Genomic DNA, 24,431 nt, shown 5'->3' with positions numbered 1-24,431 from the left:
AATCCCAGGACGTGAGATATTATTTCTAAAAATATTTAGAATTTGAGGTAACATTGCTAGAACTGAATGAGTAAAACTGAAAAGCTTAGACAGATGGTGGGTTGAAATGTTCTTTTTTTACTGCAGAAAAGTTACAAATGCTCATGGAATGATAAATGTTTTATAGTGAAATAATTTGACAGTATTGCAATTGTGAATATAAATGAACTACCGACAAAAACAAATTGCCTGCAGTCCAAATTCAAAATTTAAAGTGAAGAGCCCAAAGTAGAATAATCAAGAAGGAAATGATTTTCCTATATTTCACATTATTATGAATAACATTCTTTGGTTTATGTACTTAGGGAAGACTTATTTAACATGTCAGCTGGAAAGAGTTCATAGATCTACAAAAGTGAACAATTTATAGTCAATGTCTGCTTATTGATGGGCTGATTACTTGTATTGCTGATAGGGACTGACCTAATTAGAAGGCCAGTGTCTTTAATCTGGCAGCTGAGTGAGGTGGCATGCCAGCTGGATAAGCAAGAGGCTTATGAATAAGGCTGGTCCCAAGATGATGGGTTGGCAGAGCTTTACTCTAGGAACAGGTTACTTAAAATTTCTTAAAGCCTAGGTTAAGGATGTGGTCATAAAGAATGAGGGGGAAATTTAGTACTATGGGGGCGGGAAGGTAGGGGGAAGAGTAGAAGGTTGGGGGCCAGATTGGGTAGGGCTTTGTAAGGACTTGGGATTTTACTCTTGAGTGTGAAGAGAAGCCATTGGAAGGTTTTGAGCAGAATGGGCATTTAGAAGTCAGTCATTATTAAGTGCCTATTGTGTGCCAGATGTATTTCTTTTTTCAAAGAGGTTATGGTCTGTAGGATACTTGAGACCTTTTTTTTTTTCATTTCTAGTGTTTCTTTCTATAACCTAAAAAATATAGAAGTAACTTAACGGATTTAACAAATATGAGTGCCTTCTTATGCTTGGTACTCTTCTTAATGCTGGGGATTAATCAATCAGTGGGCAAAATGCCTGCTTTCATGGAGTGTATTCCAATCTGAAGAAGATAAGCAATAAAATAAGTCAATATATGGTCCGTCATTTGATAACAGGGAGCTCTATAGAGAAAAATAAGGCAGGGAAAGAGGATAGAGAATTAAGATGGAGGTTGGGTTGAGTTTGAAATAGCAGGGTAAAGAAAAGATGCTTGTAAATACCTGAAGTAGGTGAGGGAGTGACTTGCAGATGTCTGGGGAGAAAGAAGTCTTCAGTCAGAGGAATTGTGTGTGCTCAGGCTCTGAGGCAGAAGAATTTCTGACCTGGGAGCGTAGCAAAGAGGCCAGTATGTCTGCACAGAGTGAATGAAGGAAGAGGGGGGAGTAGTAGATGAGATCAGAGAGATAAGGACCAGATTGTGTAGGGCTTTTTGTACATCCTTGTAAGGACTTGGATTTTACTCTGTGTGAGAAGGAAGCCATTGGAGGGTTTTGAACTGAAGAGTGAGATGACCCAACTTATGTTTTTAATATATCGCTTTGTCTCCTGAACTAGGAATAGACTGCAGATCTGAGGCAGGGACCAGCAAGGACACCCTACGGTAATCCAGGCAAGAGAAGGTGATGCCTCAGTCCGATCGGTGGTAGTGGGGAGCAGTGATTGGATTGTGGATATATTTTGAAAGTAGATCCGGTGAAATTTGCTGATGGTTTGGATGGTGATGTGTGAGAGAAAAAGATATCAAGGATGGACACAAGTTTTTTGCCTAAATATCTGGAAATTTGGGATTGGTATCATCTGAAATGAAGAAGACTGTGAATAGAGGAACTTTTTAAAGAGGGGAGATGTTCAGGAGCTTGAGCACGTTAAGTGTGAGACACCTATTAGGCATCCAAGTGGAGACACTAAATAGACGGTTGGATACATGAGTCAAGCTTAGGGAAGACTTAGGCTAGAGACAGAAGTTTGGCAGCCATAAGATGACAGAAATGCTGTGGTCAGTTAAAAGTAAATTAGAGACTTCCCTGGCAGTCTGGTGGTTAAGACTTCACCTTCCAATGCTGGGGGTGCAAGCGCGATCCCTGGTCAGGGAGTTACGATCCCACATGGCTGGTGGCCAAAAAACCAAAACATAAGACAGCAATAATAGTGTAACAAATTCAATAAAAACTTTTAAAATGGTCCACATTAAAAAAAAAATCTCAAAAAATAGTAAGTAAAGTTAAAAATAGTTCTTAAATTTTCTGCCTGTCTGACAGTATCAACAGTTACAAAATAACAGATTGGATTTCCCAAGGTGATTGGACCCTTGAACATTTCTTTAAAAATGTAGTTAAGTTTCTGGAAGTCAGAGATAGGTTTTGTTTACACACACAGATACACACACACACACACACACACAGACACACACACAGCCATCTTTCTTGGTACCTTATATAGTACTTAACAAATGATTTTGGATAATAGTGATTACAAATGATTCCCCCCCCTTTTTTTTTTTTTTAGCATTTTTGGTATTTTAAAACTTTGCATTAATATGGTAAAAATTACAAAAATGTTCAGTATTTCAATATCATGTGTTTTATATTTTAAAAATTTAAAAATACATGTGGAAATAAATTAATCTTTTGAAAATTAAAATAGTTTTTTCCAACAGAATGCAGAATTTAAAATAAACATGTAAAGCTCAGTGATTTGCATTTTCAGATTTTTTTTTCCTGTCATAGGAAATTGTAGGACTTTTTTCTGTTTCTAGGCCTACATGGCCTTCATCAGGAAACTTGACAGGGCTGTGTGACTTTTTTAAAAAATTGTGATTAAAAAATATATAACATAAAATTTACCGTCTTAACCATTTTTATGTATATAGTCCATTAGTGTTAAGTGTACTCACGTTGTTGTTCAACAGATTCCAGAACTGTTTCGTTTTGAGAAGAGTGCCAAGTGATTTTTTCAAAACTGAATTTTTTACTGAGATTTTCAAGTGCTTCAGGGACAAAGCTTATCTAAGGTAGAGATTGCATACTGGTTTCCTCAATTCCCTAAACAGAAGGCTAATCCAAACCCATCAGATGGAAAACTTGCCTTCTGTGGCCTTGGAAAGTGGATTTTTTTCTTTTTAAGGATTTAAAAATTAATCTAGCTTTGAGTTGGCATATCTTATGAGCATAGTAGAAAACTTATATTTATTTTACTGTAGTTTATGAAGTTCTTGGAGGAAAATCTAATACTAATACTCATACTTGATGCACACACTGACTCTTTGGCATGTCTGTGTTTATGCCCATCTGCTCCTGTGGCACCATGCCCATTGTTACTGTGGCATGCCAGTATCACTGGGGCATGTGAGCCAACAAAGATGAATTGTTTGGATGGAATACACTATTCTGTAATACTAATTAATTTTGAGCTGATGAATCTACATGAGATAATGTTAACCAAATATAGTCAAAGTAATGTCAGTGAAAATAAAATTTATTTTGACTTAGACAGAAGTGTATCACAGATGCTTTAGACTACTACTGAGAATAGTTAGAATTAGTGTTTATTATGGCTCCAGTGATCAGTTTTCTTTTCACAAAATTTTGAATTTAAGAGAAAAAAATGCAACAGTTTTCTTGTGGTTGATTATAAAAGTTAGGGAAGTATTGTGGCACCATAGGTTATGGATTTTATACTTATTCTATAATTCTTGAAATGTTTTCTTAGTATACTCAACTTTAGAAATTCATAGCAATGTGGTAAATGGGAAGAATGTTGGATTTCAAAACAAGACTCGAGTTTAATTCTTTGCTCTGCTGTTCCCTAATTCTGTGGTGGTATACTTGAAAATTATGTTTAGAATTTCTTACACGTGTAATTTTTAACTTGCACATTATCCTTATATTCTCTGAGCTTCAGTTTCCTTATTAATTAAATAGTGAATAACTCCACATGTTTCCTAGAGACTCTGTGATACTAAAATAAATAAATAAATAATGTTTTAAGTTCTAGAAAATAATACCGCTTTCAGATAAGTTAATTATATGTAATCAATGTAAGGCATGTTAGTAATAGAGAAGATGTATCACTTCCCCTGTACCCCCCTGAGATAATCACAATGAAAAAGTTCTTGTGTATCCTTCTAGAAAAAAAATGTGTAAACCAAATGATTATATATATGTATCAGATCAGATCAGATCAGTCGCTCAGTCGTGTCTGACTCTTTGCGACCCCATGAAACACAGCACGCCAGGCCTCCCTGCCCATCACCAACTGCCCGAGTTCACCCAAACTCATGTCCATTGAGTCGGTGATGCCATCCAACCATCTCATCCTCTGTCGTCCCCTTCTCCTCCTGCCTTCAGTCTTTCCCAGCATCAGGATCTTCTCCAGTGAGTCAGTTCTTCGCATCAGGTGGCCAAAGTATTGGAGTTTCAGCTTCTGTATCAGTCCTTCCAATTAGAAATATAAATTTACTTCTAAGTGCTGCTTTTGCTGTATATCATGAGTTGTGAGATGTTGTAATTTTGTTGGTCAGTTCAAAATATTTTCTAATATCCCTGATGATTTTTTCTTTGACCCATAGGTTATTTAAAGTGTGTTGCTTATCTTTCCAAACATCTGAGCATTTTCTAGTTTTTTTTTTTCCTTTTATGGATTTTTAGTTAGATTCCATGTACCCTAAGTGATTTTAGATCTTTGAAATTTGTTAAGATCTTATGCAGCATATAATTTTATTTTGATAAGTAGTGTTCTGTGTGCACTTGAAAAGAATGTTTATTCTGCAGTTGTTGGATATACTGTTCTATGCATGTCAGGTTAAGCTGGTTATTTGTGTTCATATTATCTACATCTTTATTGAATTTTTTTATCTGCTTGTTTAAAGAGAGGTGTGTTAAAAGTGCCAGTCATACTCGTGGATATATGTCTTTCTTCTATTAGTTCTGCTTTATAGATGGAAGTTTTCCTTTATAGATGAAAGGTATAAATTTAGAATAAATCCCATGTAAATTTAGAGTTGTCTTCCTTTTGAAATGATACCTTTTTATATCCTGGTAGCAGATCCTCAGCAGTTATTGGTCTGAAAATCACTTTTTTTCCACCTTCAGCTTTGAAGCATATTTTCTTTCAGTGGGAATAGAATTGTGTGTTGGCCTTTTTTCTTTCAGCTTTTTAAAGATGTCATTTGATTGTCTTCTGATCTCTGTAAATTCTTTTGAAAAGTTGGCTCTCGGTATTATTGTTGATCCTTTTAAAACAAGGATTACCAAACTATGGCCTGTGCATTTGTGCATGCGTGCTCAGTCACTTAGTAGTATCTGATTCTATGTGAATATATGGACTGGAGCCTGCCAGGCTCCTCTGTCTGTGGAATTTTCCAGGCAAGAATACAGGAGTGGGTTGCCATTTCCTGCTTCAGGAGATCTTCCCAACCCAGGGATCAAACCCGTGTCTCTTGGGTCTCCTGAATTGGCAGGTGGATTCTTTACCACCGTGCCACCTGGAAATCCTCATATGTGTAAAGTTTTATTAGAACACAGCCAGCCTATTTATTTATGTATTGTAATAACTGATTTTACTTTACAGTCCTCAGAGATGGTATGGCATGGAATGCCTAAAATATTTGGCCCTTTATTGAAAAGTTTTGTTGACCCTTTCCTTAAGGAAATGTCTTTTTTTTTTTTGGATGCATTAAAGATTTTTCTCATTAGCTTTTGCTTTTCAGCTGTTTGACTATTCTAGACCGTGTGTGTGTATGTGTGTGTGTCTGTCTGTCTCTGTGTGTATGGCTTTATGTTTTTCCTTTTTTTTTTTAAGATTTTAAAATATATAGTAAGTTTACATTTTTCATCAGTTTAGAAAAATTCTTAGCCATTAGCTTTTGAAATATTGCTTTTGTCCCGTTGTTTTTGGGGTTTCCCTGATAGCTCAGTTGGTAAAGAATGTGCCTGCAATGCAGGAGACCCCAATTCAATTCCTGGGTCTGGAAGATCTGCTGGTGAAGGATAGGCTACCCACTTCAGTGTTCTTGGGCTTCCCTTGTGGCTCAGCTGGTAAAGAATCCGCCTGCAATGCGAGAGACCTGGTTTCAATCCCTGGGTTGGGGAGAGTCCTTGGAGAAGGGAAAGGCTACCCACTCCAGTATTCTGGCCTGGTGAATTCTATACAGTCCATGGAGTCACAAGGATTCGGACACAACTGAGCAGCTCTCATTTTTCACTTGTCTCTCCACCCTCTTTTTAGGTATGTCAGATATTCTGATTATATTATACATGTCTCTGATGTGCTATTCAGTGTTTTCCATTCTTGTATTTCTTGGTGCTTCAGATTGCGTATCTCCTCTTGACCTGCCTTCACTTTCAGTAGTCCTGTCTTCTGCTATTTTCAGTCTGCTCTTAAACCTATCTAGTGAGTTCTTCATTTCATAAACTGTACTTTTAATTTCTGAATGTTCATTTGATTATTTGTATAGACTTTACTACTTTATTGACATTCTCTATTATTTTGTCTCTTTTGTCCATCTTTTCCTGTATTTTCCTGCCATATTAATTGTAGTGGTTTAAAAGTCCCTGTTTAATAACTAGTTTGTGAGTTACCCTGGATCTCTTTCTATTCCTTTTTGTCTTTTCTCTCCCTTCTCTCCTTCCCTCTTTCCTTCCACCCTTCCTCTCTCTTATTGTCATTTGTTCCTGTTTTTAGTGTGTCTCTTAAGTTTTGATCAGATGCTAGGTTAATCAGGAACATAGATGAATCTCTGAATGATGTCTTCCAAAGAGGATTGTGTGTTTTGTTTTTTGTTCTTTCTGACAGTATAGTGCTGCTGCTGCTGCTAAATCACTTCAGTTGTATCCGACTCTGTGTGACCCGATAGACAGCAGCCCATCAGGCTCCCCCGTCCCTGGGATTCTCCAGGCAAGAACACTGGAGTGGGTTGCCATTTCCTTCTCCAATGCATGAAAATGAAAAGTCAAAGTGAAGTCGCTCAGTCGTGTCCGACTCTTAGCGACCCCATGGACTGCAGCCTACTAGGCTCCTCCGCCCATGGGATTTTCCAGGCAAGAGTACTGGAGTCGGGTGCCATTGACTTCTCTGAGTACAGTGAGCACTTTGGTCTTGTTTAAGTTCAGTTTTAGGCTTTTAAATCGGTTTTGTCTATTTCAATTTTTCTTACACTCCTAAGAAGTATCCTTACTTTTCAATTGTGCCCCTCCTGTGGTCTTAACTGAAACAAAGGCCAGGGTATTTACCAATACCTCCCTGGAGAAGGAAACGGCACCCCATTCCAGCATTTTTGCCTGGGAAATCCCATGGACAGAGGAGCCTGGCGGGCATACAGTTCATGGGATCACAAGAGAGTCAGACACGACTGAGGAACCAGACCACTGCCACGTCTCCTTGGGAGACTTGGTTTCCAGCTGCTCTTTCCCTGCAGTGTGTGGTTGCTGAACTCTGCTCAGGTATTAATCTGTAACCTCCCAGCCACTGTTGTTTCTGCTGGATTTCCCACATTCTTACTCTGAAAATGCGGTCAACTACTGAAGGGACTTTGCACAGATTTTTTGTGCCTTTTCACTGGTTCCCTCCCCTGTAGTTTCACCCTTCAAGTTCCAGTTCCTTTGGTAGCCACAAACATTAATCTTTGTCTCTTTAGTCTTTTAAAACTGTCATTTTTATCCTTGGATTCTATTCTCCCAGATACTGATTTGAGAAATGCAGTCGGGAAAAAAGCTAATGTGAATAAAGAGCCCACTTTATGTGCTTCCATTCCTTGCATGATCTTGGCCCCTTAAGTTCTGCCTGGATGACTTGAGAAAGTTACCTTATTTGTTTTCCCCAGTTTTTATAGTCATTTTCTGTGGCAGGTTTAGTGTCTTACAAGTAAGAGCAGCGTGGGCAGATCTGGAAGTGCCTACAGTGTCTTCTAAACATAACAGCCAGAATGATTCTGTTTGTGTATTAGACTATGACTTCCGTATTCATCACCCTCCTGTGGTTCCTAACTTCATTCAGGGTGAATTATTTGCCTTGAGTATTATTTGCCTGCCTTCCTCTGCTCTGCCTAGAGTGCTCTTTCTCTGTCCCCCCCCTCCAGTATCAGTATGACTGACTTCCTCACTTGGCAAATGTTTGTTCAAGTATTTCCTTATTTAGCCTATTCTGACCACCCTATTTAAAATTGCCTCTTCCTTTCCCTTCTGCATTCTCTCTGCCTTTGCTCTGTTTTTCCCTCATATCATCCCATGATTTTAAAATTTATTCTTTTATTATGTTTGTTTGTTGTCTCTTTTACTTATTAAAATGAAAACTCTACAAGGGCAGGGATTTTCATCATTTTTGTTCATTGGTATGTCACAAATGCAGATTAGAACCAGATGAGAATGGAGAATTACAGAATCTAAGGGAAGAAGGATTTTAGAGATAGAAGAGAAGTAGTCAGTTATATCAAATATCAAATAATCTAAAAGTATTTGTGAGATTTCTGCATTGGATTTTTAAAGAAGGAGGTTATTTGTTACTTTTGTGAAACAAATTTTTATAGAAGAGCAGAGAGAAAACGAAGATTACCAAGGACTGAGGGTGTTGTGATAGCAATTATAGACTATTCTTTTTTAGTTTTGTGGAGAGTATAGTAGAAAAAGTTCATATTTAGTTGGAAATTTATGGTTTCTCCCTTTGGAGAGTTAACAAATGGATGATTCGGTAGTTGGAATTTTCTGGTTTTACTCACTTTTGTGCTTATTAATTAATACTTTGTGCCCAAAACCACATAAAGTTTTGAGTGTCATCCAAGGAGAGTTACTGAGGTTTCACCTTGTGCATGGAAACTAATTATGAAGTGCAGTACCTTTAGCTGCACAGTGCTAGAAAAAAGTAAATTTTGGCTCTTGTTCCCAGCCTCTTTTTTTCTGCATACCTATTCATACCTATGCAAGTAAATTTTGACTCTTGTTCCCAGCCTTTTTTTTTACTACATATTCTACATGCCTATTCATGTATACTGGAGAAGGAATTGGCAGCCCACTCCGGTGTTCTTGCCTGGAGAGCCTCATGGACAGAGGAGCCTGGTGGCTGCAGTCCATGGAGTCACAAAGAATCAGACACACTTGGGCGACTGAGTAGCAGCATTCGTGTATACAGTGGACCCTTTGGAGTTGAAGCATCTTTTACTTGAGTAGTTGTCAAAGCGTGAAGAGGTGCCCATGACTTAGAATATTTTGATGGGGCTTGAGAAAGTTTCATACTGTTCGTGGGGTTCTCAAGGCAAGAATACTGAAGTGGTTTGCCATTCCCTTCTCCAGTGGACCACATCTGTCAGACCTCTCCACCATGACCCACCCATCTTGGGTGGCCTCACACGGCATGGCTTAGTTTCACTGAGTTAGACAAGGCTGTGGTCTGTGTGATCAGATTGGCCTGTTGTCTGTGATTGTGGTTTCAGTCTGTGTGCCCTCTGATGCCCTCTCTCAGTGCCTACCTCTTACTTGGGTTTCTCTTCCCTTGGACGTGGGGTAGCTCCTTTCAGCTGCTCCAGCAAAGCGGAGCCACTGCTCCTTACCTCAGATGTGGGGTAGCTTCTCTTGGCTGCCGCCCCTGAGCTTGGACATGGGGTAGCTCCTCTCTGCCGCCGCCCCCGGCCTCAGGCCTGGGGTAGCTCCTCTCGGCCGCCACCGAGAATCAAGATTGCCAGGAGAAATACCAATAACCTCAGATATGCAGATGACACCACCCTTATGGCAGAAAGTGAAGAAGAACTAAGGAGCCTCCTGATGAAAGTGAAAGAGGAGAGTGAAAAAGTTGGCATAAAGCTCACTTTTCAACATCCAGAAAACTAAGATCATGACATCTGTTCTTATCACTTCATAGCAAATAGATGGGGAAGAGTGGAAACAGTGGCTGACTTTATTTTCCTGGGCTCCAAAATCACTGCACATGGTGACTGCAGCCATGAAATTAAAAGACCCTTACTCCTTGGACGGAAAGTTATGACCAACCTAGATAGCATGTTCAAAAGCGGAGATCTTACTTTGCCAACAAAGCTCTGTCTAGTCAAGGCTATGGTTTTTCCAGTGGTCATGTATGGATGTGAGAGTTGGACTATAAAGAAAGCTGAGCGCCGAAGAATTGATGCTTTTGAACTGTGGTGTTGGAGAATACTTTTGAGACTCCCTTGGACTGCAAGGAGATCCAACCAGTTCATCCTAAAGGAGATGAGTCTTGGGTGTTGATTGGAAGGACTGATGTTGAAGCTGAAACTCCAATACTTTGGCCACCTGATGCGAAGAGTTGACTCATTTGAAAAGACCCTGATGCTGGGAAAGATTGAGGGCAGGAGAAGAAGGGGATGACAGAGGATAAGGTGGTTGGATGGCATCACCAACTCAATGGACATGGTGTTGGGTGGACTCTGGGTGTTGGTGATGGACAGGGAGCCCTGGCATGCTGCGGTTCATGGGGTCTCAAAGAGTCGGACACGACTGAGTGACTGAACTGAACTGAGAAAGTTTCAGTCCTCCCCCCTCAAAGATTTTTGATGCATCCTTTTGAGGATGTACTGCCGATTGGAAATCACTTTTCATCACTTTTCCCAATCCATCATTCCTGGATTTAAAATTCAAGTGTTACTTTCTATAGTACCCAAATTTTTGTGATTCTTTTGAGAGAAAAGGAAGTAATTATGTAGTACAGTGCTCTCAAACTGGTTAAGGGCCCTTTTTTTTCTTTTAAATTTCCAATCCATTATGGATAGATACTTCTGTAAAATACAATAAAAAATGAATTTCTGGAAAAAGCATGCAAAATGCTAGCCCTAGTTTTCTGTTACATTCAAAAATATATAACTACACTGTTGAAGTGCCTTAAGTATAGTCTCTCAGATTCTGTTTATATCTCCTATGGATTAGTGGCAAGAATTTGTGCGCTGGTAATGGTTCTTGGGCGAGTCCTCCTCAGATCAGATCAGGAGAAGCACTGAGACCGTGTGCAGTGCCGCAGTGTTAGTTTTCCCCTTAATCTACACAGTCATTCAAAGGAGTAGGAGGTTTGAATGAGTTATGGATTGCAGGTTTTTTAAAAAGAGGTAATTTATACACTGTAAAAGCTTTACTACTTCTTAAGTTCTGAAAGGGTAACTGTTCAAAATTTGCTTTTTGAATAGTTGCTGCTTTACACAGTGCTGAAGTAAAAGTGACTTCTTGGTACCAGTAAGATTTTCTTTAACTTTCCAGTTATTTTTCTTCGGTTCTTAAAACTATAAAAACAAGCATATTTTGAACATGAAAGGAAACGTTATACCACTTAACACCACAAGATGTCACTTATGTAAAAATAAAGTTGTATTTTAATACTTAAAAGCTGAAAAGCTACAGGTAAGTAGATAAATGAAGAACTACATAAATTAAAAAAGCAGTATTTGGATTGGTTTTTCGTAGAATCAATGAAAATGTTACTAATTCAGCATTGTTTTGAATCAACTCTTGATGTTTCACACAAAGAATTTCTTTTTGTTCCTTATTTAGATTTTTCAAAATTATAAAACTAAATTCTTAAGATTAATATAGTAATACATGTTAATCGACCATATTTGAATCTATATAATGAAGGAGATAGACCTAAAATGGCTCAATACAAGTGAACATATTTTGAAAGTAAACGAGGTGTTACGGTATTAACTTTCCCACATCTTTACTGTTTTGGTGACAAGCAAAGAGGAATTTGGGTAGAGATATGTAATTTATATCAGAATTTTCAATAGGTCTTTATGACATATCTGAGAAGTTGAATATTACATCAGGTTGAAGCAGTGCCTAGGCGTTTTCTTGTTTCTTTTCTCTGAACCTCAAAGTTATTAGCTTTCTGTCCATGTTAACACTGAAGATACTTATATTTGTTATTGAAGACCATCTTTTCTGTTAACCATGAAGAGCAAAACCTTTGACTTTAATATCGGGTTCCTGTTTTCTTATTTTTAGTTTAAGAGAGCGGGTCAGGACGTGAAGGTGTTTGGGAAGGGAACTGTAGCATAAGGATCAAACCAAGTTTTCATTAGGCCGTGAATAAGATTACACCTGGAGTTGGAGGTTGGAATGTCCTGAAAATTGACACTTCATTATTTTTCATTGCTCATTTTTCTCTCCAGATAACACTTGTAGAGAAGATTGGTAGAATACTCTTGGGGAAAAAAGGGATCAGACATGAGAAAATGAATTTTTTTTTTTTTTTGACATGTACATGTGTGGTCACTCTTTCTGTTTACTTATTTAATTACTTTACCTTTTTTCAAGTTCTTATTTACAAAAAGTTTTTAAAGGTTTCTTTTAGGTTTTTTAAAAAAAATATAAAAGCCTACATGGTCAGTAAGTAAAATAGGAAAATAGCAGAAAGTAGAAGGGGGAAAAAACCTGATTTGTGGGTCCTGCCACAAAAAATTTCAACAAAAGGAATTTTTGTTCCTTTTCAGTTAACAGTGCAGTGTGAAAGAACAGGGAGTTTTAAGAAGGAATTCTGAATTCATTGCAGTGAGCAATTGGAGTATTTTTATATTTGGTTGTTATATATCCTCAGATGTAGTTCTTATATGTCACTTTCTTACTGTTTGTATGTTTTCTAGCTATGTTTTTAATTAGAGATAAGTAGTTATTGTGATTATTTATTGTGTCTTGCTAGTGGTCACCATTGTATTTAATTTTATGAGCTGCTTGGAAAGGAAGAGTAACTTTTTCATAATAAATCTCCTTGCCTTTATTTATTTTTCCTGCAATGACAGTTTGTAACATTTAACTCTGGAGAAGGCAATGGCACCCCACTCCAGTACTCTTGCTTGGAGAATCCCATGGACGGAGGAGCCTGGTAGGCTGCAGTCCATGGGGTCGCTAAGAGTCGGACACAACTGAGCGATTTCACTTTCACTTTTCACTTTCATGCATTGGAGAAGAAAATGGCATCCCACTCCAGTGTTCTTGCCTGGAGAATCCCAGGGACGGGGGAGCCTGGTGGGCTGCCGTCTGTGGGGTGGCACAGAGTTGGATACGACTGAAGTGACTTAGCATAGCATAGCAACATTTAACTCCAGTATTAGTTTGCTAGGACTGCCATAACAAAATACTACAGACTCAGTGGCCTAATCACAAATTTATTTCCCCAGATCCTGGAGGCTAGGTATTGCAAATCAGAGTTTTGGCAGATTTGGTTTCCGCTGAAGCCTCTCTCCCCGGCTTGCAGACGGCCACCTACTTGCTGTGCCCTCACTTGGTCATCTTTTGGGCTTTGTGAATCAGTCCTAACCTACTCTTCTTATAAAAAATCACTTATATTGGATGAGGGCCACCCATGTTGACCTATTTTAATTTAATTAACCTCTTCAGTGATTCTTCAAATACATTCATATTCTCTGGTATTGAGGGTTAGTATTTTAACATAGGAATTTTGGAAGGGACACAACTCAGCTGATAATAACACATGATCAATCATTTATTCTTGGTATGTGCTTACTGCCTGTATTAGGCCTAAACTTGTAAAATGTAAAGTACTTTTGTCAAGGATGTCTATTTAGAGGAGTTAAGGAAGCTCTTCTCACCTACTTTTAAGCTTAAGCAGAGATCAGAGAGCTTCTGATACTTTGTTTGGGTCCGCACATGCATGTGAGCACCTTGAACCGTATTGCATGAAGCTGTGTGGAGTAAATTTTTAAAATCTCTTTTCTGGAGAGTTTGTTGTAGAAACTATTAAAAATTGCTAATCATAAACTGATAACGAGTACAAAGTGATTAGTTATAGTTTGTAATGCTACAATCTTTATAGTCATTTAAGAGGATTTTTCAGTGCTGTCCTAAAATAAGGTTCAGTGATTTAAATTCTTGAGTAAACTTGAGACTTAAGTGTGATACTCTTAATTTCAGAGTATGTATAATGGTGGCTTATCAGATCCTTAATAATGTATTTCTCAGAAACAGAGAGATGTCTTTTAATCTTTTGGAGTATTTATATCTTATTCACACATGTGAATAAAACACTACAAAAACTTTTTAATATCATTTTAATGGAGGTATAATTCTCATACACCAAATTACCCAATTTTAGATTACAATAAGATGGGTTTTTGGAGAAGGCAATGGCACCCCACTCCAGTACTCTTGCCTGGGAAATCCCATGGATGGAGGAGCCTGGTAGGCTACAGTCCATGGGGTTGCTAAGAGTTGGACATGACTGAGCGACTTCACTTTCACTTCTCAATTTCATGCATTGGAGAAGGAAATGGCAACCCACTCCAGTGTTCTTGCCTGGAGAATCCTGGGAACAGAGGAGCCTGCTGGGCTTCTGTCTATGGGGTCGCACAGAGTCAGACACGACTGACGCGACTTAGCAGCAGCAGCAGCAGATGGGTTTTTGACAGATGTATACACCTGTGAAATCACTACCACAATTAAGAAGATACACAACATTTCCATCTTCTTATGGAAGGAATTTCTAATGTCCCTTTGTCCATTTCTCCTTCTGCCTATGAATCCACTACCTTGGTTCTGTCCCTACAGACTGCATTTTCTAGAACTTTAAATTAATTCAATTACGGTCTTTTGTGTCTGGTGTCTTTCAGTCACATAATAATTTTGAGACTTCATCCATATTATTGCATGTACTAGTGGTTGGTTCTTTTTCCTTCGTTAGTAATATTCTAGTGTATGGCTAAATCCCATTTTGCTGATGGACATTTAGATTGTTTCTGGTTTTTTGCTATGGATAAAGCTGCTGTGAATATTCTTAAATTATTCTGTAGAATGTTTTTCTTTCTCTGAAAGTGGAATGACTGGATCACATAGTAGGTTTATGTTTAAATTTGGAAGGAACTCCCAATTTTCCAAAGTGATTGTACTCTTTTACGTTCCTACCAGCAGTGTATGAGAGTTCTAGTTGCTCCATAGCCTTGGCAATATTTGTTATTGTCATTGTCTTAATTTCATCTATTCTCATGGATGTGTAATGGTTTCTCATTAAATTTGCATTTTTTAAAAAAATTTGCATTTTTGATAGTTAATGACCTTAAGTATTTAACAGTATTCCTAATCTTTTTGTGTGTGTGTGTGAAATGCCTGTTCAGGTTTTTTTGACCATTTAAAAAAATTGGTGTGTCATCTTATAAATGAGTTATAATTGTTATATAACTTTTTTATAATTAAACTTCTGATTTTGAAATAATTGTAGATTCATATACAGGTATAAAAAGTAATACAGAGAGATTCTGTGTACCCTTTACCCAGTTTCCTTCAATGATAAACTATAGTACAACATCACAGCCAAGATGTTGACATTGACGTACTTCATGAGTCTTGTTCTGATTTTCCTACTTTTATTTGTACTTAACTTGTAGATGTCTTTGTTAGGGTAGTGTTCTATTCCATTTAACCACTTTGATATTATTTTGTAGGGTTAGATGAGGAGCATGTACTTAATTACAAGTAAGAAAATAATTTGGTAGTAATGTACATCATGTTATTAAAATTACATATTTTAATGCCTGTGCCTTATAAAATCTAAATATGCAATTTTTCTTTTTTGTGTGTAGAAATGAAGATCTAAAGCAAATGTTAGAGAGCAACAAAGATTCTGCTAAATTGGATGCTATGAAACGGATTGTTGGGGTAGGTAAAATAATTAGATCATTTTGACTTTTGAATAAATGACAAGTAGTGATATGCTAAAAATATATATTATAGAATATGTTAAATACCAAATCAAGCATTCCCATCTACCCTTTATTATTAACTTAGAATTTCCTGTCTAAAATGTTTTGGAAGAAGTAATGAAGTACCAAAATTCAGAAACTTGAGTTCTAATTCTGTCTTTTCTGTTTCTCAAATATTTCTTTTGTCAAATAGAGAGTGCTAATCAGTTTGAAGAGAAAGTAAGATTATATACTACAATATTTTGACTTCCTACAAAGAGGGATACTAATGAGCTAAAGGATATTTTTTTGGTCATTCTATGACCTAAACATTGTGAGCATGCTTTCTTCTGGTCTTCAAATTTCTTTACTACTAATACAAATGGTTTATTCAGTTTATCAGCATAGAACTTCTAATGAATATTAATAGATGTAAAAACATTCTCTACTTTTCTGTTGTAATGCAAACTTCAGATAGTAGTCTAATATATTATTATGTAAGGGGTTCTACTGTCAGAATTAAAAATATAATGCAATTTCTGATTATATAATAAGTTTAAAAATATTTTTGCAATTTGTGTGGGTCTTGCCCTTTTTTTTTTTTTGATTGTTTATATTGACAGTGGAAAAAACTGGCTTAATTCAGTGACTATCTGATGCTAAAGAGTCTGCTTGTCTCAGTGGAATTAAATTTGTCAGACCTTGTCTTTCTTACTACGACTTTGCTTTTTTCACCACCATTGCTGATTTTGTTTTCCAGAACTTTTTGTATCAGGTCAAAATGTAGTAAATTCACGTAATTGCAAAAATAAACTCTACTGTAGTGGGGTGTAAACACAGCTGAAACAGTACTGTTTTCCAGCAGACGTGCCACCATATGAGAGTCTGAAATCTCCATTCTAAAATCCAAATCCCATTTATGAAGGATGATTATAGATATGAATTTACTGTGTTCAAAAGTTTGTTGTTGTGAAAACCCAATATGTAAAAGTCAAGGACTAATTATACCTGTAGAACTTGCTTGATTCTTTTATTTAGATTTATGTCATTTGGTAATGGAGGCAAAGGTTGAAGAGTTTTAGGTAAATTTTTCATTTGTTCATGTTAAACCAAGGCTTCCCTAGTGGCTCGGCAGATAAAGAATCCACCTGCAATGCAGAAGGCACAGGAGACACAGGTTTGGTCCCTGGGTCAGGAAGATCCCCTGAAATTGGTAATGGCAACCCACTCCAGTATTCTTGCCTGAAAACTCCCATGAACAGAGGAACTTGGCAGACTTCAGTCTGTGGGGCCACAAATAGTTAGACACGACTGAGTGACTGAGCACACACTAAATGTTATACCGTATAATAATAGCATTTATGGAGAGGTAGTTCTTTGCTTTACATGGCTTTGGGATTTGAATTTCAGTCACCACAGTTTAGTTAAATAACACCAGTCTCCTCACAATAGGTTTATACTTCAGTTATCATGGTACATTGACTTAGTAATTGCATACTGTACAAGTTTCATCACTAACTCTCCAGTCCTCAACTCGCTATATATAACAAACATGTGCATGTCATGTCACTTCTTTCAAAGTCATTTTTAGCAGTTGGTCACTGTGTGTGTTGCTCAGCTTGTGTACAGACGGCAAAGCATGCAGTAGTGGTCCCTCCTTGTTTACCAGTGAGAAGCCCACTTGACATTTTACCAAAATGGATGATTAAAAACAGAATTTGATCAACAAAGATAAAAATGCAGGAAGGAAATGAAAAGTGATGAGACTAGAAATGAAATTCAGGTAGAATGTAACTGGAGTGGTGGAGAAGTTGGTGACTGTGGGAATGCCGATGCCGCCACTTTTGGAGAGACTCTAAATCCTGCCGGGGAAATCCCATGGACAGAGGAGCCTGGCGGGCTGTTACAGTCCATGGGATTGCAAAGAGTCAGACATGACTGAGCATGCACAAACGTGTAGCTAGAGGCACTTCAGTAAGGTAGGCTTTTCAACATAAAAGGGGAAAATGGTTGTGATGAAAAGGCTAAAGATATGCCAGAGGAAGTGATGCTGCCAAAATCTTCACATTAGAGGAGCTCTAGGAAATAAATCACCACATTAGAAGTACCAAGGACACAATCTTGGAAACTGATCCATACTTAGAATATAGGTATATCAAGGAATATACAATATAATATATCAAGGAGTATACAAGATGCTTGCATGCATGCATGCTCAGTCGCTTCAGCTGTGTCCAACTCTTTGCCACCCCATGGACTTTAGCCCACCAGGCTCCTCTGACCATGGCATTCTCCAGGCAAGAATACTGGAGTGGGTTGCCATGCCCTCCTCCAGGGGATTTTCCCAACCCAGGAATTGAATCCAAGTCTCTTATGTCTCTTTCATTGGAGAGTGCATTCTTTACCACTAGCGCTACGTGGGAAGCCCTAAAGACGCTTGCTTGATACTTCAAATGATGAGAATAAGGCAGGTCCATTCAGACTACTCCTGATCAGTTAATTCTCAATGACTCTAATGTTTTAAGGTACAGTATATTAAATAAATGTTAATTTTATCATTTTTCACTTTCCTACCTATATATTTCTGACAGTAATAAGAGAGTATTAAATGTTACTTATAAAATTCTTATAAGTTACAGATCCAGTTGTCAAGATTGCTTTACATTGGTTTCAGCTCGCAGACCTGCAGGATACAGTCCTGCAGTGCTATATAAAGCAGGCAGTACTCTTAATTATTTCACTGAATTTTGGTTTTACCTCCCACTAAGATAAGTTATTTCACTAAGTCTGAGGATGCTATTGAAATTCTTAAATATGAAAATGAGATATTTGGTAGTTTTTTCTATATTCCTCTTTCAAACTGATAAAGAAATAAAATGGATATTCTCACAATCTAGACTACTTGAGTGTTATAAATGTAATTTACATGTAAATAGACATCATAAAGAAGTGTAAATATAGTTATGGTAGTTGTTAGTCTGGTAGTTACAGACTTTCTCTCATTAGGAAATTTGTATAAATGTAAACTTGGAACTTGATCATTAAACTGTAGGAAAATGATTATTAATTAAAAATTATTCCTTCACTTTGTATACACTCTGTATAATGTCCTCAGGATTTATCCATATTGTTAAAAATGTCAGACTTTCTTCCTTTCTCATGGCTGAATAATATCCCATTTTATATACAACATAGACACGTGTGTGTGTGTGTGTGTGTGTGTGTAAGAAAGATGCACGGTACAGCTCACATTACCAGTTGGCTTTACCAGCACTGCACAGTGTTTCCCTGTATCCACATCCTCACAAACACCTGCTATGTTTTGTCTTTTTGTTCATAGTAGTTCTAAGAGGTTTGAGGTGGTAACCTCATTGTAGATTTGATGTACATTTCCTTGATAATGACTGATGTTGAACAACATCTTTTTCTTGTACCTCTTGGCACCTTTAATTTACAGAGTATTCTATGTCAATTATATCTCCATAGACCTGGAAAAAAATAATTAGACAAGTGACACAAATAGGTATTTGTAAATTTTCAAATAATATTGAGATATAAAAAGTAAAAGTTTCATTTTCCAGGTATACTTTAGGATTAAATTGTCAAGTTCTGATAATTGTTTTTGGATTTTGATTAGAGTAGTAAGAATTTGTGTATTTCCATCTCCACTCTTTTCCTGTCTTTCAGTAGCATTATATTCATATCTTATAGTTTCTAATCATAAGGAATCTTGAACATTCCTTGCTAGATTCGTTCCTGTGTACTTTTCAGTTTCGTTTGCCATTATGAATGGTCCCTTTCGTTATATTTTCAAAATTAATTATTACTAGTGTATAGGAGAACAAATGACTTTTCTGTTCTTGTATTTGACCTTCTCAGTGAACTTTTCTTAAATCTGATAGTTTTTTGGTTTCTTTGCTTGATTTTTGGATAGTTAATTGCATTATCCAGAAGTTATGACAGATTTATTTTCAAATATTTTTATCTCTTACTTGTTTCTCTTCTCTCTTTGCATGAATTAAGTTACACTATGATGTTCAGTAGTAGGCATGGTAGAAGACAACACTGTGTTATTTCTGATTTTAATGGAAATATTTGTAATATTTTACTCTTGTGGAATTCAAGTAGATATATATCTATATATTTAAGTGAAGTTGTATTATAGTTTTCATTTTGTCTTGTGTTGAGGTTTTTTTATTAGATTCAGAGCATGAGTTATTATTTAAGCCATCTTGGCCTGCTCCTTTATTGCAAAGATCTCCCCTCTCATTTTTAGCTTTTATGTATAAGTCTGAGATCTAGTTTGCATTATTTCTTATGTATGATGTGAGATTAAGAGACGAATGTTTTTTAACACATGTATATCTTAATTTGCCTCTATTTTTATTAAATATTTCAATGTTTATTATTAAAAAACTATCCTTTCCCAACCAAATTTCAACCTCAAATTACAGTCAGTTTACTGTGTATTAGTGGACCCACTTCTGAACTCTTCTGGTTCATGGGTCTTTGTGGCCCTCTTTACCAATACCTCACCCTTGATTTCTGTAGCTTTAAAATAAAGTACTGTAAGTCTTCCTTAAAAAAAAAAAAAAAAGCTTTGTTTATGCTATATCCTTTGCATTTCCATGTAAATTTTGAAAGGTTGTCAGTTTCTACCAAAAAAAAGCTTCAGTTCAGTTCATTCAGTTCAGTCGCTCAGTTGTGTCCGACTCTTTGCGACCCCATGAATCGCAGCACACCAGGCTTCCCTGTCCATCGCCAACTCCCGGAGTTCACTCAAACTCATGTCCATCGAGTTGGTGATGCCATCCAGCCATCTCATCCTCTGTCGTCCCCTTCTCTTCCTGCCCCCAATCCCTCCCAGCATCAGGGTCTTCTCCAATGAGTCAATGCTTTGCATAAGGTGGCCAAGTATTGGGGTTTCAGCTTTAGCATCAGTCCTTCCAGTGAACACCCAGGACTGATCTTACTGGGATTTATAATGAAATTTATTAAATCTGGGCTTTCCTAGTAGCTCAGCTGGTAAAAAATCTGCCTGCAATGCAGGAGACCTGGGTTTGATCCCTGGGTTGGGAAGATCCCCTGGAGAAGGGAAAGGCTACCCGCTCCAGTGTTCTGGCCTGAAGAATTCCATGGACTGTATAGTCTGTGAGATTGCAGAGAGTCAGATACGACTGCATTAAATCTATAGATCAATTGACTTTTGACATCATTTTGTCTTATGACCCATGATCGTAATTCTCTGTCTCGTTTCTGTTATTTTTAATTTCTATCAACACTATAGTATAGTTTTTAGTGTAAAATTTTAAGTTCTGTTTTTTTTTTTGTTAATAGTTATTCTAAATATTTTGTGTCTTTGATTGCTATTAAATACTGTATTTCAATTTTTTAAAATGGTAATGATATTTAATAAGATAAATTCAATGAACATAAGTAAATGTCTATAAATATAAGGTTTTCTTCATGGCACAACGCTACATCACATTCAGTTCAGTTCAGTTCAGTCGCTCAGTCATGTTTGACTCTTTGCAACCCCATAGACTGCAGTATGCCAGGCTTCCCTGTCCATCACCAACTCGCGGAGCTTACTCAAACTTATGTCCACTGAGTCAGTGATGCCATCTCTGACATCAACCGTTTTGTACTCTGTCGTCCCCTTCTCCTCCTGCCCTCAATCTTTCCCAGCATCAGGGTCTTTTACAATGAGTGAGTTCTTCGCATCAGGTGTCCAAAGTATTCAAGAGTTTCACCATTAGCATCAGTCCTTCCAATGAATATTCAGGACTGATTTCCTTTAGGATGGACTGGTTGGATCTCCTTGCAGTCCAAGGGACTCTCAAGAGTCTTCTCTTTTGATATTTGGCAAATCTAATACAGTTATGTAAAGTTTAAAAATAAAATAAAATTAAAAAAAAAAAAAAAAAAAGAGTCTTCTCCAACACCACCATTCAAAAGCATCAATTCTTTGGCCCTCAGCTTTCTTTATGGTCCAACTCTCACATCCATTCATGACTACTGGAAAAACCAAAGCTTTGACTAGATGGACCTTTGTTGGCAAAGTAATCTCTCTGCTTTTTAATATGCTTTCTAGGTTGGTCATAACTTTTCTTCCAAGGAACAAGTGTCTTTTAATTTCATGGCTGCAGTCACCATCTGCAGTGATTTTGGAGCCCCCCAAAATAGTCTGTCACTGTTTCCCCATCTATTTGCCATGAAGTGATGGGACCAGATGCCATGATCTTCATTTTCTGAATATTGAGTTTTAAGCCAACTTTTTTACTCTCCTCTTTCACTTTCATCAAGAGGCTCTTTAGTTCTTCTTTGCTTTCTGCCATAACTGTAGTGTCAGAAGTAGATATAAAGCAGAAGTAGTATTTTTTCTGGAACTCTCTGCATATCTGAGGTTATTGATATTTCTCCCAGCAATCTTGATTCCAGCTTGTGCTTCATCCAGCCCAGCGTTTCTCATGATGTACTGTTCTATAAGTTAAATAAGCAGGGTGACAGTGTACAGCCTTGATGTACTCCTTTCCCAATTTGGAACCAGTCTGTTGTTCCATGTCCTCTTTGAACTGTTGCTTCTTGAGCTGCATATAGATTTATCAGGAGGCAGGTCAGGTGGTCTGGTATTCCCATCTCTTGAAGAATTTAACACAGTTTGTTGTGATCCCCACAGTCAAAGGCTTGACATAGTCAATAAAGCAGAAGTAGGTGATTTTCTGGAGCTTTTGCTTTTTTGATGATCCGTATTCATTTACAGTAATTTAACTATTTTCATTTGGCAGTAATGTCATACAAGTGAATTTACTGATGACTAGGAAAATTACAAAGTGAACCCAAGGCCACTTAATCAAGAGTCATAGCAACAAAGAAACCCTAGGAATGAAGGTCAAGGCAGTAGGTTGCAGCTGGCCAGATATGATACTATTTGCCCAGTTTTCATTTAGGAATTTGCTACAACTAATAAAAGGACTTCCCTTGTGGCTTAGACAGTTAAGAATATGACTGCAATGCAGGAGACCTGGTTCGATCCCTGGGTCAGGAAGATCCCCTGGAAAAGGGAAAGGCTACCCACTCCAGTATTCTTGCCTGGCAATTCCATGGACACAGGAACCTGACGAGTTATAGTCCATGGGGTTACAAAGAGTCAGACACAACTGAACGACTAACAACAAATAAGTTATCTCTTCTTAGTAATTAGAAAAAATAAAATGACAGGTATTACGTATCACTTTCCTTTAACCATAAAATTAAAATATTTCCTGAGTGGTTAAAAGAAAAAAGGCCTTTAAAAAGAATATTAATTACTCTTATATGTTCACAATGGAAACTCCATGTCCCGACTTAAAACACTAGCAGCAGCAGTGGTGGTGGTGTGTACTAGCTTAAGAAACACATTTGGACAGTACAGCTGTTGACATATTAAAGTTCTATGTGGAAAGACATCTTTTAATTTTGTTTTAATATCAAACTAACAGAAAATTAAAAATTCAGTAAGAGCATGGGTTGGTCTGATTCAAGAAGTGCTTCCAAAATTAATTCACCTAGCTTTTTTTCAGGAGAAATTGTTCATCACCACAAATCTTTTCTAAATTAACTTTTGGAGAAGAAAATAGAAAATCAAAGCCGTAGCACAGTAGCTCTGTCAGATATTTCCCTTTGTATTTCACTCTTAAACTCGCAATTATTGGTTGCTAATTTTTTCTTTTATTATATAACTAGTAATTGTTTTTCTTGAAATTTTTTCCACTGTGTATTATAAAAATCATTTGTTTATCTTTACTTTTGTCCAGTTTTTAGTGTGATTTCTAGTTAGCACCATGTTTCTTTGTGGAAGCTTTAAAAATCATTTTTAAATGTTATGTTCATGTATATACATTTATGCATCATTTCAAAACATCTGTTGGGTGGAAGTAGTTTGCTAGAGGCCAATTAATAGAGTATTATATTGGCTTCAAATTTTCTTTATTTTTTTTAAATGTAATTTTCAATATTTACATTTCTCTACATAATTTAGATTTTATGAGCCCTGAATATGGGGTTTTATCACCTCATATAATTGTATACAGGGTAGTTTTAAGACCTTAGCTTTATAGTTAAAAACCTTTAAACATTTCTAAATTTTAATTTGCCAAAATTTTAAATGTTATATATTTGTTTTACATTACTTTCTGATGTATATCAAGAATGCTGGCAGTGCACATCTGACCATCTTTCATAGTCGGTAGCCCTGCAGTTCAACAGAGAATCTCGTGAGCAGTATCTACCAGCAAGAAACCATAATGATAGTCTCAGTTCATTTTATTATCTTTCTTTGGTAATACCTGAGGCTTATTTAGAATCGTGGAGAAATGTTTCCAATGGTTCATGTGTTGAATAAAGTCTCATGTATGCCAAAGCATGCTTAGGGAAGAAAAACTACCTACTTCAAAATCTTGTGGTCACTTATTACACTGCAGGACTCAAGTTGAAACATACATATGTTATTTTTCTTAATATTTTTGAAAAATGTATGTCTAATGTTTAAAGCACATATTCATATTTTATCTTGGTTTGATGAAATGTGAACTAAGAATTTGAAATGTATTGCTTCATGTAGTGAACTAGTAATACGTTTTTTAGCTAAAATACTGATGAGTTGATTATTCCGAGTCCTTGAAGGAATGGAATATTTCAGTGTATCGAAATCTTTGATGTATTTTCTTTTAGTAAGTGTTGGATGTTAAAGGTCTTTCTCAGACTAGTTTGCTTGTCTTTTTGGGATAATGAGCAAATCTGAACCTTCTTTTGATAGATAAAATTCTTCAAA

At 36.9% G+C, this 24,431-nt stretch overlaps 1 protein-coding gene across 3 annotated transcripts in view; it reads left to right on the top strand.

Annotated features, from left to right (window-relative positions):
- The window catches only part of AP3B1 (adaptor related protein complex 3 subunit beta 1), a 236,951-nt gene that overhangs the window by 11,299 nt on the left and 201,221 nt on the right, over window positions 1-24,431 (top strand). For all 3 annotated transcript variants that reach the window (XM_055536639.1, XM_055536640.1, XM_055536641.1), the window contains exon 2: window positions 15,521-15,596. In XM_055536639.1, the coding sequence (XP_055392614.1) occupies window positions 15,521-15,596 (76 nt within the window). The remainder of the gene's footprint in view (window positions 1-15,520; window positions 15,597-24,431) is intronic.

This window comes from Bubalus kerabau, chromosome 10 (assembly GCF_029407905.1).
Source record: "Bubalus kerabau isolate K-KA32 ecotype Philippines breed swamp buffalo chromosome 10, PCC_UOA_SB_1v2, whole genome shotgun sequence".
In the NCBI taxonomy this organism is placed as follows: domain Eukaryota; kingdom Metazoa; phylum Chordata; class Mammalia; order Artiodactyla; family Bovidae; genus Bubalus; species Bubalus kerabau.
Note: the sequence above shows the minus strand (reverse complement) of the source record. Positions and strands in the feature narration are given on the sequence as shown.